Source organism: Aethalodelphis obliquidens, unplaced genomic scaffold, assembly GCF_003676395.1.
Source record: "Aethalodelphis obliquidens isolate GAN/ISIS:26980383/991018 unplaced genomic scaffold, ASM367639v1 scaffold22, whole genome shotgun sequence".
Classification (NCBI taxonomy): domain Eukaryota; kingdom Metazoa; phylum Chordata; class Mammalia; order Artiodactyla; family Delphinidae; genus Aethalodelphis; species Aethalodelphis obliquidens.
This window is the reverse complement of record NW_020837966.1, coordinates 2,887,588-2,903,539: the sequence shown is the minus strand read 5'-3', so window position 1 is coordinate 2,903,539 and position 15,952 is coordinate 2,887,588. Positions and strand designations below refer to the sequence as shown.

The window sequence follows — 15,952 nt, the reverse complement described above, 5'->3', positions numbered from 1 at the left end:
AGAGGCGGTGCCCACGAATGGTGATTATCATGGCCACCAAAGGGAGAAAGGGGGGTCACAGGAGGGCAGTGGAACTCACAGGGCCAGGGGCCTCTGTCCAGCCTCGCCTGCATGAGCGTCACCTGGTGCTGATGGACCCCTGAGCTGCTCTCTCCAGCAGCTTCTGTTTGGGGCTGTGAAATTAAATATTAACCGTGGAAATGGGTCTGATTACACTTCCCAGCAGGACTATGACAGCTGGAGAGAGATAGGACCTGGGCACCACCCAACTGCACTTGTTACTGTGCACTAGATGGCAGACTCAGAGCCGCTGTGTCTTGGTTATTTTTGGTTACTGATTAGAGTCCCACCCCAAAATATGCCTCATTCTTCAGAAACGCCAGAAGTGGACATTCTTTAACCAGCATCAAAATGTCCACGTGTCCAAAATCAAACTACCCAGCCAGGAACTGGCAGGGGCCACTGCTCTGTTTCCTTCCCCAGCTCAAGTTCCTCACTGGGGGTGACCCAGATCTCCTGGTGGCACCATTGATGCCAGCTGCCCACGAAAACCAGGTCAGGGAGCAGCCAGCCCCTGCCCCTTCTCTGCAGGACGGGATTCCTTGGCCCCAGGATGAGGTGCCTACCCTAGAGGTCACCACCAAGGCCACAACCTACCATGAGCAGGGAGCACTGGCAGACCAAGGCAAAGGTGGGGGAGAGGAGGCAGGATGGATACCAGGAACCCCCAGGTGCTCCTCAGAGGCGTGGGCCTTGGGCAGAGGCCTGGGCTCAAGTCCACTCTGTGCGTGGGCCCATCCTCCGCCCTCTAAGGGGTCACGGCCCCATCTAGGGAGCGGGCTTAACACTACCATGGTGCATGTCTTGCCTACCTGTCAGGGCAGATCCCAAGCTCAAAGGCAGTGATGAGGCGCACAGAAATCCCTCATCAGGTGCAACATACCGTGCAGCTGTGGGGCCTCACACTGTCTCTGTCTGTTCTCAGCAGGAAGCGCTTTAAGCCCTACCACGTGGCACACAGGTGAGAAAGAAAGCCAACAGCATCTCCAGCTAGGGGGCTGGTCTCGAGGACTGGAGGCCCCCACCATGGCAGGACCACGTCCGTCACCACCCCCGGGCTGGGGCAGGGGGAGAGGCACACTGGTCTCTGTGAGCCTTGCTCCCAAACAAAAAATCTGGCCTCACATGTTGGGGTGGGAGGGAGCAGGCGTCTCCTTGGAGACCTCCGGGAATCATAGCAAACAGGTGAGTCGTCATCCTCCGAGAAGCTTTGGGGGTGATGGTAGCCTCGAGGCCGCTCGAAGTCCAAGCTGCTGCCTGGGTATCGGGTATAGTAGCCACAGCTGTAGCTCTGCCTGGTGATCGAAAAGGCCAGAAGAGAGAGCAAGGGACACATGAGAGCCTAATTAACAAGCCCACGTCACAGTCCTCTCCCCACCGCCTTGGACACAGGAGAACAAGGCAGCCCTCAGCTCCACGGAAAATTCTAGTTGGAGGGCAAGGGCTGCCACAGGAAGGTTCAGGACGGCAGACCTGCGATGAGTGAGGTGCTGGTGTTTTCCCTCCCTGGGACAGCCTCAGGCCCCGGTCAGGTGTGGACTGCCGGTGCCCGGCAAGCTTGACTATCACCCGCTCGCTTCTTCCCGAGGGTCTGCCCTCGGCCAGGTGCTGAGCGGGGCGCCTGGGACACGGGGATGCCTGAAGCGCGGTCAGGGAGCTTAGCAAATACCTCATGCCCATGGAATTCTAACGCAGGCTGGTGAAGGTGGGCGCTGGGAGAGAGGGGCTCAGGGTGGGGCTCCGTGGGTTCTCGGGGCAGGGGTAGGGGCGGCATTTCAATTCCAGTCAGAGGAGGAGCAGGCCCTTGAAGGGAAGGTGGGATTAGGTGAGCACAGGTGGGGAAAGGGCATCCAAGGGGTGGTCGTGGTGTGAGCAAAGGCCCTGAAGACGGAAAGTCGGAACGCAGCTGGCTCAGAACCAGTGGCTGCAAGTCAGGCTTCCAGGGAGGCCTGCGGAAGGCCGTGGCGCACAGCGGCGTGAGGGAGGCCCGGCTGCGGCTGGCCTGAAAGACGAGGCTGACGTGTAACAACATGTCAGACGCCAGAAGTGACCTCACCGCAGAACCACGTCCACTTCAATGGGCCACCGGTCCCAGTGGGATGCAGTTTACAGAGAAGAGGGTGGGAGGTGGCCTTTGTCCCCCTGCACTGCCTGCTACCTGTCCTAAAGCAAAGTGTCTGCTTTAACCTCATACCTGCCTTCTCAGGACAGGAGCCTAGAGAGGCACATCTGCTGAGTGGTGCCACTCTGTCCCCTCACCTCTAGGAGAGGCCTCCTGATGGGAGTGCTGTCCGTTAAGACCGACCAAGCCCTGGGCTGGCGAGCCGCTACACGGCGAGAACCCCCAGCCCAGAGCGCTCAGCGTTCAGCAAAGGCTCTCATTTCTAGAGCCTATACTGAAGCCTCACGGGTGGGCCCCTGGGGGAAATAAGTCAACAGGCCTGAAAAAACAGCCTCCGCTCTGCCTCTCTCCAGTCCTACTTCTCCTGCCCTGACTTCTCCTGTGGCCTGGAGGCTGTGCTCCCACTCTGCTTCCCAGGACAGTCCCAAGGGCAGCAGCAGGGGGCCCGTGGCTTCGTGGGCAGGCGCAGCCCCAGGGCCAGGAGACAGCAAGGCCTCCTCAGGTCGTCCCGAGCCACAGAGACCTCACCTGCTCCCGGTGGGCGAGCTGTCGTCCTCGTAGCACTCCTCACTGCTGAAGTACTCCTGTTCCCCCAAGCAGCAGGGGTCCCTGAAGTAGCCGTGTATCTCTGGGTCTTCCCGGCAAATAGTTGGGAACTGCTCGTCTCCTGAGTCAGCCCTGCAGGTGGGAGAGAGGGCCTGAGCGGCTGGGCGGGCGGCAGACCGCTCCTCCGGCGGTGCCTCGGCGGTGGCCACGGCAGCCCTGCCCGAGGCGCTCTGGCGTCTCCCTGGGTGCTCCTGCCTCAAGTGGGGCTGGATCGTTAATGCCTCTGGCAACGGTGCTGTGTGCGTGTGTCTATGCGTGTGCGCACGCACGTACCAGGAAGGGGTTTCTCCCTCAGTGCCTTGATGATGCTAGTGCCACACCACTACCCCCAGAGGCCTGAGAACCAAACGAGTAGATGTAGTTTGGGAGTAGAGCAAGAAAATGGACCTAGAGGCCTGCAGTGATGGGCTCCCAGGCCACCTGCTCGGATCCCTGGGCCTCCTTACCCCGGCCCAAGGTGCCCTCAGAGCCTGGAGCATCTGACTCAGGAAAGGTGACAGGATTTTTGAGCACAGGGTCCCAGGGGAGGGAGACTCTCCCGGACAACGTCCACCACGTTTGCCAAGACAGCCCTGCCCCAGGACTGTCGTGATGTCTCTCTGAAACCCAGATGTCCTGGCCTCGGCCCTCAGGGAAGCCGGCCAGGCTCTGTGGCATCCCTGCTCTCCAAACAGAGGACTGTGCTTCCTCCAAGCTCTTCACTCTCTCCCACCCTCCTCCAGCTCAAGTAACTTCTAACTTGAGATCATTAAACCAGGACATCTGTCCTCCCTGTCCCCAACACCATGACCGTCCCACCCACAGTCCAACTGGGTTCAACAAACAGGGAGCAGGGTATACTGCCCGTGGGTAGGGGGCTGCCCAGGAGACAAAGGAGAAGGCCTGGCTCCTGGACTTCAGGAGGTGGGGGGTCACGCTTTTACAAAGCCTCCACAAGAGGCCTGACCCCGGACAGCAGCACGACTGGCCAGCTCCACAGGCCGGGGGCTCTCCCAGCACCGCACTGAGGCCTGCGGGGCTATAGCTGTGGGCGCGCCGCATGTGAACTTAGGTCCTTGGGTGGTTAACACAGTCTGTGCACATATGGATCTGAAAGCTCTGCGTCCACAGCCCTGGGCTGTAACGCCCTGCACTAGGCTAGCTGGCTCCCTGGCCTTTCTCATCTCTCAGCACTCAGAGAGGCCATCTGGTCCCACTTAGAACACACAGTATTTAACACATAAATACAGGCAATGAGCACATACCTAATGTAAGTTTCATAATAGCGCGTTCTATCCAGGAAAGGCATAACACGGGAGGGAGGGAGAAGATAAAAGTTAAATATTTCTAGCAAAATTTAAAAAGCAAATATATCAAGCTACTCCCTAGAGCAGGGGTCGGCAAACTACGGTTCATGGGCTGAATACAGGCCGTCACCTGTTTTTGCATGGCCCACAAGCTACAAAGAGTTTTTATTCTTTTAAAGAACTGAAGCAAAATCAAAGGAAGAAAAATATTTCATCGCACGTGAGCGCATGAAGTTCACATTTCAGTGTCCACAAATAAAGGTTTATCGGGACACAGCTGCACCTGTACGCTTACATATGATTTATGGCTGGCCTCTTGCTACGATAACAGAGGTGACTAGCTACAACAGAGACTGTATGAGGCTCCAACCCGAAAATATTTACTCTCAGGCCCTTTACAGGAAAAGTCTGCCAGTCCCGAATTATGTGGTACAGTCGGGGAAGGTAGAGTTTGCAGCTGCTCCTGTGTTAAGGGGCATCGTGTAGAGCAGGATGCAGGGTGGCAGGTGGCCCTTTATCCTTTGGGTTCATCACATGGCCAGTTCCTGAAGAAGCTGTGACCTGGAGGCACTCACAGGTCCTAACACCAATGCCCGCAGGGAGCCTCCCACCTGCGCCAGAGATGGGAGAAAAAACCTGCCTTGGGCTGACACTACATTACCAAGTGCAAACACATCTTAAACGTTACCTTTTAATACTGCACCTTCTTTGAGGCTCACGGCCATGCTTGTGGAAGGAATGATGCCCATTTTCAGACACATGCTCAAGGTTCCCAATGCTGGGCCGTTTTCCAGGGGCAGCTTTGGACATATTGGCATTATTGAGATTGGCATTTGTTGAGCTGGGAACTTGCTTTCCTATGGAATTATGGTTATGATGGTTATGACACACCGAATTTCCTGCTGGAGGAAACAGCGGTTTCTCAGTATCACTTGCAGGTGGAATTGAAGGCCTTTGGACATGCAGGGGACGGTGGGTGGTATTGGTCTGCTGAAGGGAATCTCTCCTATCACTATTAACATGATTGACATGGTTTCCAAGCAGGGCACCATTTCTCTGCAAAATAATGGGAGACAACACCAGGTAATTTAACAAATATTTGATGCAGGCTAGCTATGTTAGGTAATTTCTTTTCTACATGAAAAACAAATTCTAGGTAAGCTCCATAGAATCCCTGTGAAACAGTCTGAGTGTCTCAGTGACCAGGGTGACTGTGTGTGCCAGCCGGTCCCCCTGAAATGAGGAAGGTTACCGATTCCTGAGCTGGGGAGCAAGCGCTCGGCTGTCATTCAAGTGCACTCTTCCGGTTGCTCCAAGGTGAGCTGACTTTCGCCCAGCAGGGCTGTCGGCAGCCCCAGTGGCCGAGGTTGGGCGGCAGGCAGGTCTCTGGGCCGGGGGCTGGGAAGTGGAGGGCCCGCTGGCAGATCAAAGAGCCGGCCCGGGGAAGGAGGGGTGGGGAGGGCCAGCGGCTGCTAGGAGGACCCAGGATGCTCATCCACGCCGGCCAGTGGTCGTGACCGAGCTCCTCCGAAGTGGCCAGTGTGGGGCAGAGGAGCAAGCTCTGGGAAGGAGCAGGCCTGGCCCTAGGAGGGGTGCTGCTGAACGGGGAGGGTCTGCAGGGGGGAGGGCACGGTCCACAAGCCCCTCTAGGCCCTGGGGCCGGTGTGCATCCTCCAGGCTCTTTGGCAGATCGTTAACTGCCCCAACTGGACTCCTGCCCCGCTATTTCCAAGTGGCCAGTGTGTAGCTAGGCGTGGAATAATTACTTTGAACACATCTTCTTCTTCTTCGCCTTTTGTCTCCTCCGGCTCGTCATCTTGCAAATCACATGAGATAGCACGCCGGATTTCTGGCCCAATGTCGTGCAGTGTCCTTAATCCCGCCTAGATCAATGAAAATGGCAAAACAGGTTAGACAACACGGGTGGCCTGGGCCCAGCCTGGGTCCTGGCTTTGCTCCTGCCTGATTCAGTTGTGGGAGGGGAAGGTTTCTCCAAAGGACAGTCCAGGGAACTGACCACTTGTTTGAATGTAACTGATGGTGTCCCTGCAGCCTCAGGGATGGAGGGTGTGGTCAGGAGTTCAAGATGGTCCTGGGCTGGGATGCTTGAGGCCAGTGACCGCCTTTTCAAGCACCCCCACTCGCAGGGAACAGCGCTTGCTCACTAGTACTAGGGTCTGCCATGGCCAAGAGCCCAGGCCCATGTCTAAATGACTGTCTACAGAAGGATGGCCCGCAGAGCGCCATCTCCCGGAGCCTCGGACGGGGCGAGGAGCACGGCGCGGCTGTTTTACAGGGAGGGTGGCAAGCGCTCGCTGGCTGTGTCCAGGATGAGAAGCCTAGTGCAGGTGCCAGAGGGCCAGCAGACCAGGCAGCCAACTGGGCCACTGGTTCTGCTTCAAAGCCATGGGAACGAGGGCAGGACACAACACACTGCAGCCACCAGCACATTCAGGACCAGAACGCGATGGACAGACACGCACAGACCTGGGCTGCCGTGCAGGGCCAGGCTCCATGGCCATCTGTTGGCACCTGGGCCTGCAGCCTGTGCTCAGGTGGAGAACTCGCCAATGGTTGGGTCATCCTCTTGAAGACCACAACACACTGAAAGGGGCTCCAGCCTCTGGAGGCGGCGCCAGACCTGCCAGGTGACCCCTTAGGCCCCTCACGGACGTTCTGCATTTCCCCGAGGCCCTCACGGCCGGCCTTCCTCACCCTGGGCCCCGGGTTCCAGTGGGACAGGGCCTGGGAGAAGCCCTCCCATTGTACTTAAATTTCTCTAGGGAAATATTCGAGATGCTTATGGACTACCTATGGGGGAGGGGCGGTTGCTGGCTCTGAGAAAATTATGTTTTGACCAACAATTTGAAGAAAAATGGCACGCTAATAGGCAGAGTACAGTTACTCTATCCTTGGACACAAAAAGACTGGCATCGGAAAGAGGCATTCCCTCCCTGTCCCCGGTCTAAGGTCACCCGTCCTGTACCCGGGTGGTACCCCCTCACCTGCCGGCCGTCTGTCTGCACCTCAGTAGCCACTAAAGGTGTGGAGAACATCTGAGGCCCTGGCTGTGCGGGTCTCCACCCGCAGCTAACACCCCCCAGTGTGAGGGGGGGGACCGCTTCCCTGTCCTTCCTCCACAAGCCCCGGCAGCGGGTGGTACGGGGCACAGACAAAGCGTGATGACCACGTTTGAGACACGCCGGGCAGTGGAGGGGGTGGGGGGGAGGGGAGGAGGGGAGGGTGGCCCCCATCTTGCCAGATCCGGCAGGACCGAGCCCACGAGTGTGGGAACGCTCAGACCGGTCTTCTGCAGTCCTGTGGAACCGCCCAAGAGGCTCTCGTGAAAATGGCTTCGTTCGTAACAGCCCTCAGCCTGCGAGAGGATCCTTTTAAAGGTCGCACACCAGGCTGCGTCTGGTTTGAACCATTCTTTGCATACAGGGGCCCCAGACCTTTCCATTTTATGAACCGTGGGGGTGAACGAGCTGCCTGGAGTCAAAGCCTTAAGGTTCCCGGCTAAGAAGGCTGTGGTCTCGCAGGGGAAGGACACACGTGTCCCAGGGCCAAAGCCAGAACAGTTTGTGGTGTGGGCAGTGAGGCTGCCTCTCACTCACCTGTCCCTCTGATCACAGGCAGCAGACACACGCACTCAGACGTGCACACACGTACAGCTACAAGCACACACATGTACACGCGCGCGCGCGCACACACACACACACACACACGCTCGCTCTTTTCCTCTCTCAGGACCCCGCTTCCGGCACATCTGAGCCTGGGAAATCATCTGTCTTAGAGGCAGACCCACACCATTCTCAGGGAAACATCAGGAAGGCAACTCTAATGCCAAGTGGATGAAAAGCTCTTGCACAGCAGAGCTGCAGGCCTGGGCAGCAAGGTTGAGCCCAGTCGTACTGAACAGCCTGCAATTCATCCAGGCAGTGTTCTGTAGGGCACAGTTATCAAGGGAAGATAGACGAAGCCAGAGTTTCACCATCTGATTTTGGATCACTGGAAAGAAAGAGCTGTTACATATCTGAGGCTCCCAAGCAAGAGACCAGGTTTGAGACACCTGCTTCCGTTGCCACAAAACACACACAGGTGACAGTGCACCGAGTCAGCATCCCCAGGTAAATTATGTACCTTAATCCACGTCCCAAGGCAGCGTGGGCCAGGAAAACTGTTTAAATAACAACAGATAATCCTGTTCACTGTCATTCAACTGACTGGACTAGGTCTGATTAGAAGAAATAGAAAACTATTTATTTGGATAATTTTTAACATCATCCTCTGTTGACGGGTTGACATTTCACTGAAATACACATATGACATAATTGCATAATAAAACCAAAAACTGTCTCCAGCATGTCTTCAATGATACACAAGATTAGGAGAGAGCAGTGAACAAACACACAGGACAGAGAATTTGTTTGCAACATAAATCATGGAGGAAATTGAGAGGTGGCCCAAGAGGCCATGTCCAAAGACAAATAAGGACAACATATTTATTAAAGAGACATCAAAGGAGGAGAGAAAGCATCACTCTTCCCAGACAGGAGAGCAGAGGCTCAGAAATCATGATTATATTTTGCTTTGCTCCACGCAGGAAGGAACACACCTCCTAAGAGTCAGAGACTGACTGGACTCTTTCACAGGGGATCCGAGGAAGGACAGACGGGGAGGGAGGGGGGAGGTACTATGGGGAGTAGGGGTGTCTGCCAGGGTTGGGAATGAGGGAAACAGATGTTCCCAAACTTGAATTGAAACGAAGCTTAAGCACAGCACCCTGAATTTATTACATATCACAAAACATGGTAATGAAAAATTTTCTAGCACACACATATCAAGCTAAAAGGTAGCTTAGGCTGCTCCAAAAATTCCATAGGCACAAGTTCCAATTCCCAAAGTGCAGAAATCTATCTTAAACCCTTGAAAAAATGACTTTTTTTTCACAGCCCTTAAAAAAAAAAAAAAAGAACATTTTTTTCTGGAAATAAACACTTTACAATCAGTAAAATTATCTATTCTTTCATATGTCATATCTGTGTCTACCCCTATCAGCAAAATACTATTTTAATTTGAAATGTGGTCATTAGCATTTAAACCAACACAATTAAAGCCATATAAAGTCATTCCATTAACATCACAGTAGAATTATGGTTTTGAATAAACACAGAATTTCTATAAAATATAAACATTATCGATTTGTTTTAAGATGTCCAATCATATAAAATATTAAACAGAATCAAGCCTAGTTTCTGGTCGATTTTTAAATGCTAGATGTTCTCGTAAATATTTTTGTTAAAAAAAGAAATGTTGGCGCTTTGCCTGTAGACCGCTGCTTTAAATTTTAGACACCATTTAATTGGAATTTTATAGATATTTACTCTAGTGAATGATTAAGTCACCAAAAAAAAAAAAAAAAAAACCCCAAACTATAAAATCTCTGTAAATATTTCTGAAGCAAAAGCATAAATGTATGATATTTTAACCTCAAGTAGGAACATTCATTTACCTTCCTTTCTCTTGCCCACTTTCAGGGTTAAGTTTTTCCTACCTGGTGCATCTGAAATGCTTTCACTGCCTGTCTCCCTAAGCTAGCGCCATCACTCACACCGGTCGTCTGCCAGCTCTCAGCACGTAGAAACGCCCCGGAACCCCTCCTGAACCTACACTGTAACAGTGCAGATAAGAGATGTGAGTCTCCAGTCGGGACTGGGCCAGGCCATCCATCTTCGGGTATGAGTGCCAGGCTTTCAGGCTCCAGCCAAAGAGCAGAGCCGGGTCTCTATCACAGGCAGGTCTCCCGCAGCCAAGGCCGGCCCTGCTCGGTCATCTCGTTAAAGGCGAGTTCTGGTTAACCCTTTAGCAGGCTTCTGCCCCTACCCAATTAGAAGGGATCATTTTAGACTAGCTCCCTCGGCACAAAGAACTGGAGATTAAATTCCCACAGCATACACCTGTTTATCTATAAGCCATTCCACCTCCCCTGCATCCCCACATGCACACACATCACACACAGGCACACCCCTTCTTTTGTCATTGCTCTCCACCAGGGAAGATGTGATGGTGTGGCCTCTGCGTCCGTTATGAACAGTCCTCGAGTTATATATAAACATAAAGAGCTAGAATTACGAGGAAGGCACGCCCCCCGTGAGTCAGGCACAGTGATTCCCACCCTCCCTGCAAAGTCAGCTGTAACATTACCATGTAAGTTACCCTGGGGGTGGCACTCCGCTGTGTACATGGAGTTTGTTACCTTCCTTTTGAAAGATAAAGGGAAGTTTAAAAAAATTACCTAAAGTGATCTATGACATTTCCCTGCGACTTAAAAAAAATTATCTAAAGCAATCTGTGACATTTCTTCTGATCTGACAAAGCCAACTGTTTTAGTTCCACCTTAATTCTTGGTTGTAGTTTTAACACCAGCATTGGAGAAGAAATGCTTGCCAGTTTCCTGATAACAGAGAGAGTTTTACTTAAAATGTGGGCTTAGCAGAAGTCACAAATCGAGACCTATTCTGCTAGCATCTTTGTCACTGCAATGTAACATACTTTATCCCACTACATCTTGGGAGGGCGGGCCGGGGAGGGGAGAGCCAAGATGATTCCCATTTGGTTAAGTGACCTGCCCACACGAGTGATGGCTCAGCTAGGGATCGCGACGCGCAGTTCTGCTGTTCCAATGACACCATGCCGCCCCACCTTTTGGGGTCTACGGGGAAGAGTGCCAGGATCCAGTTCCCACCATGCGCTCACTCATGACTGCAACCCCACATGACTGTGGCTGCCACTCGATCAAGGTGAAACTTCTTACAACTAACTCAGCAGCACTCTTGTATCACGGCAATGACAGAAATCACCAGGTATCGCAAAAACTGGTCCTACACTCAGCGCATATCCTTGTCTCCGCCGTGCCACTCTCAGGAGCTGAGATCCTTACAGACACTTCTCTCTCACACACGAATTCACACCACCATTCCTCCAGATCAGCACAGGCAGTGAGACATGGCATGTGCGGTACAACTCTCAGCCTGAACGCGGGCTGGACGCTGGGGGCCCAGGCAGCTCCATGTATAGGTGAGTGGGCTGGGATTGGGGACGGGCCTGGGAGTTAGGGGACAGTTCAAGGTAGGGGCAGGAGATTGGAAAAAGGCTCCAGCACCCTTTTCCTTTAGGGGGGGATATGGGATCAATCCCCCAGAGCAGCAGTTCTCAAAGTGTGGCCCAAGGACCCTGGGGCCCTCTGAGACACCTTAAAGGGTCCAAGAGGTCATTGTGTTTTGCATAATAAGACAAGGATGCTCTCGGCCTTGTACGCTCTCATCCTCTCCTGAGAGCACAGTGGGGTTTTTCAAAGGCTGCATAAACCTTGGGGATCTCATCTCTCCGGCAACTTTGTGCTTGCATATTCTGCGTTTTAAAAATCTCTGCTTTAATTCCTAATGTAGTAAATATTGATACATAAGGGTCCTCGATAATTCTTAAGAGCATAAAAGGTTCCTGAGACCAAAAAGTTGTAGAACTTGATGATAACCTGCCCTCAGACAGGCAACACCATCTTTTCCTGGAGCTGGGCTATTCCCCCATCCAGGATTCCTGTGATCTCCCCCGACCTTTCTCTACTTTGGGAAGAAACATCCTTCTCGTGGCTTCTCTGAGTTAGCCTTTGGCATGGGTTGCCTTCACTGTGCCTTAGAACGATGTGCCCTCCCATTACCCCCAATAGCCACCTCTCTCAGGGCTACGGTGTGCCAGGGAGAACTAATTCGTGCAGGTACCTACCCAGCCAAGGAACCACGAGTGTTCGCAAGCTCCTGCCAGTGGATAACCAAATCGTGATACGTTTGGGCTAAAGAGGGCTCCTAGGTGGGTGTTAGTCAATAGCATGCCACAGTAATTAAGACCTTTTGCGATGACATCATGTAACTTCCCTTATTTTCAGTAATTCTATCGTCTCAGAGACTTTTGAAAATAATAATTACTATTCTTAGAGAGGAGCGATCTCCTGCCTTTAAGAGGAGAGAATCCAGTACCCAATAATCCTTCGGTTGTGGATCAACCGAATTTTTAATTAGGTCACACCATAGAGTAAGCTATTGAAGAAGATCCTGAGGCCCGATCCTACATCTGTGTCCCTGCGATGGATCCTGGCCTGCATTGTGTCTTCCATCCAGGAGCTTCAGAGTTTAGCACCATGGATTCTGGTGTTGGGCACCGAGTTTGCTGAGTCTGTCAATCTGACCTGTTAAACATGACTTGTCTCTTACAACTTTTCTACGTTTAAAGCTATACTCTTCTTTTAAGGTCTTAGGGAAAAGGACAGAGGTATCTGCAGTTTGACTGTGAACCAGGTTCCAGGGAAGCCTCATTTCCCTTTCGAGCGAGGCGGGAGGTGGCCCCGACAACTTCTGGCTGTCCTTCACCAACTGATCTCAGCCACCAGCCACCACCAGGGCCGTCACTCAGCACACAGCCAGGCCCACGCGGGGCAAGATTCTCACGTTCCATTTAGACCGTTCCGTAAATCCCACCTAGAAAGTTACTGCTTTCCAGTTTCTACGTATGTGGAAGGACTGTGCAGAAAGGCATGTGGAGACACCAGCCACGTGGATTGCTTAGAGCTGCTCTGCTGAGGCTCTGGTGTATAGAGACTTAGATCTAGAAGACAGATGGCCACTGTGGGCCTCTGAGATGGGGTGACACAGACAGGGGGCGGGGGCGAGCACAAACACTCCCTTTAGTATTTAATAAACGACATCAGAGTCGGTCAGGGACAGGGGGATCGTTTGTGATAGTGGATAAACTCCTTACCTGTGCCCACAGAGCTGACCAGCTTCTTTTTCAGGGATGATACACCACATACTTAATAACTGGTTTATCCTGGGCACTACCCAGTCAGAGCAGAGGTGGGCCTTCAGACCAGAATAGGCTCCCAGAGGTCCCTGCTACACCAGGCATTCGCCCTCTAGTTACTGAATCACAGAGGGGTTTGGTGCAGGGCTGGGATGTTAGCAGGGGCTGAGGAGACTCAAAGTGCTGGGGGCCACAGCTGTCAACTAGCAGGTACAGCTGTGCGTCGACATTTTCACAGGGGTCGCCCCCATGCCCACGTCACCGCCCACGGTGCTGTGTGAAGAGGTCAACTCTGTTCTCTGGCCCCACGGACTCTGCTGTGAGAATGCAGAAAACCCACCACGAGCTCCTAGACTTAAGACAGTCTGCACACATAGGAACAGAACTGGGGGCCAGGCCCGTTTCCCAAGTGGAACAAAGGTCACAGCACAGAAGACATCGCTGGAGCAGACCTCCAGGCTGGGAGGGACCCTCTCAGTCACGCATAGGACGGGCCTGGGGGACATCTGCTAGCACCACTCTTCCCACTGGCTACACGGCTCCCCCACCCTGCCTGGCCGAGGATGAGAACAGCCAGGAGCTGGGCTTCCCCACATCCTGGGCCTCTCCACGCCCTGCACACACGCACACATGCACGCAGCCTCCAGTCTGCACAGACCAGGGCTTGTAACCCTTCTCTTCTCTAGACATTTCAGGAACTTCAAGGTTTTGCACTCAACTTTGCACTAAACCTCTGGGTATCTTGGGCTCAGCATCAGGTGTACTGACTCCTCAACTACTGCCTGGAAACAGCTGAGAATTTCAGAGGGGACCTCCCCCCGCCCCTCGAAGCAACTTCTTGTGCAAAAGCATCTACTTTTTGTAAGATGTGAGAAAACAACCTGAAGAGTTCCTGCTGTTTACATCTTTATGCATTTCCTAGAAATCTCAAAAAGGGGAGAGTTCTCCTTCTCGATGGATCACTACAGGACAGAGAAGAGGTCAAAGAAAAACAAGAATTTCTTAAAGTTCTGGTAGTAAACAGGCATATGATATTATTATTGTTGTAGTCTTAATAATAAGCAAGTATACGTTCAAAGTGCTTTACAATCACTTAGCTATTCCTCACAACAGCCCTGTGAGGTAGGTCGACATTATTACCCCCATTTTACGGATGGGGAAACTGAGGCACAGAGAGGTTAAGTGTCTTGCCCAAGGTCACACAGCAAGTGAACGCCGGAACTGGGACTAGAACCCAGGTTCCCTGACTCCCAGTGTCCTTGAAACTGGACCACACTGCTTCCAAAGAGGCATCCCCAGACTGGCTTTGAATTAAAGACGGACAATGTCGGATGAGGTTTGGGTGTGGTGGTATTTCCCGCGGACGCGTTAAGATGGAACCTGAGGTGTCGCCTGGGTTGGTTTGGGCATGCAGGTGTATGTGTTAGTTTAAATGGGGGTGTCTGAGCTTCCTGTCCTGTCCACATCTCCCTTCATCCTGCACTGGTCACTGCAGAGAGTGGAGCTGGATGGTCAGGAGGTCATGATGGACTGGCATATATAAAAGGAATTTTGTCAGCCCAGTGCCAAGGGGCCTGCCAGTCTTTGGTAGTTCAGGTAAACTAGGGATGCAGGACTTTGGAACGGAGTCAGCTGCCCACCTTACGCAGGTCTGCTTAATCTTTTTATGAATTTTTTTTTTTTTTTTTTACTGGCCAGCATCAGGAAGTTGTGTTCATTTCATTTCTCTGTGGGGCGGCTGCCCCCCTCCTTTGCTCTCTCTCACTCTTTCCCTTTCTCTGAGTCTCTGCTTGGAAGGGAAAACTGTTAAGCCTTGCTCATTCCCTTTCATGAAAAGGAGCCACCGAGCAGCGTCCGTGACGGGAGACCACGGCTCCGCAGTTGAGCCACGGCCCTGCTTCCACCTTCCGGAGGAGTGCTTTGCTTGGAAGGGGTCTCTCTGGGGCCTTGGGTTTGCTTTTTCCTGCATTTCTCCCGAAATGTTGTTTCAGTAGAAATAAGCCCACTTGAGGCTTTTCCCTTTCAAGGCCTTAGCCACAAACGCCTTCCGACTAACGAGCGTGGTGCTGTAGCTCAGGCAGAAAATTCTAAAGCATCCGTTCAAGCATCTGAAACAAATGAATCAGCCAGTGAAATCTCATCTGTTAGCATCTGTTCTTCTCTTAGATTAAAAAAGAAAAAAAAAAAAAGCCTTTTTATGGCTTTGGATGGAATCATGCTTTTAAAAAAAAGACCAAAAAATCTTGCTAATTTTTAGACTGAGGTGACTAGATAACAGGTGTGGGATATTCTACAGGTTCAATGTTTGCGGAGTATCCCATTTTCCTCTATCTTTATGCCCGAGCCTCTCCGAGGGGGCCACATCGGGGACTGAGAGTCATTTGATTCCGTTCCACCACCCATATTTCTACTGGGCCACCTACACCACCACCTGCCAGCGGGGGCTCAGGCTTTCACATTATAAAACCTAACCACCTAATTCTTTGCAAGCCGGAAATGACGGTCTCCTCCTTAAACCCAACTTCCAAACAGGTAAGAAAAAAGAAAAGAAAAGAAAAGAAAAATCTATCCCTCTCAAGTCCTCCTGTCCTGAAGATGGGCAGGCTCCCATCTGGGATGAGTGGGGAACAGTCTCCCCTCAGTCCACCGGAGTGTCTTTTGCAAAAAGGAAATCCTCGAAAGTTGAAAGAAAAAGAAATGAACAAAACTTTCCCCACTCTGGGATCTTTTTTCTTTTTCTAATCCGTGAAATACTGGACTAATGAGTGTCTGTATATTGCAGTCCTCATCTGGAAGATCTGATGAGGCATTACTATTTGCTGGGAAGGGGACAGAGTTTTCGTGGCTGCAGAGCTGTGTTCCTTTATTTACTTGCTCCTTGTGGAAATTTGTAGGTCACTGGGATGCAGCAACAATGGATGAAGAGCAAAGGCTGAGTCAAACTAAAGTGAATATGGCATGTAGGGGATGAGTGAGAGGAAAAAAAAAAAAAGCCTGATACAGCTTCTCTCTGATTCCCTCT

At 52.2% G+C, this 15,952-nt stretch overlaps 1 protein-coding gene across 2 annotated transcripts in view; it reads right to left on the bottom strand.

Moving 5' to 3' along the window:
* The window catches only part of CACNA1D (calcium voltage-gated channel subunit alpha1 D), a 317,329-nt gene that overhangs the window by 6,882 nt on the left and 294,495 nt on the right, over positions 1 to 15,952 (bottom strand). For both annotated transcript variants that reach the window (XM_027121102.1, XM_027121103.1), the window contains 4 exons: positions 5,841 to 5,957; positions 4,763 to 5,130; positions 2,711 to 2,860; positions 1,186 to 1,355 (listed from right to left, as the gene is read on the bottom strand). In XM_027121102.1, the coding sequence (XP_026976903.1) occupies positions 1,186 to 1,355; positions 2,711 to 2,860; positions 4,763 to 5,130; positions 5,841 to 5,957 (805 nt within the window). The remainder of the gene's footprint in view (positions 1 to 1,185; positions 1,356 to 2,710; positions 2,861 to 4,762; positions 5,131 to 5,840; positions 5,958 to 15,952) is intronic.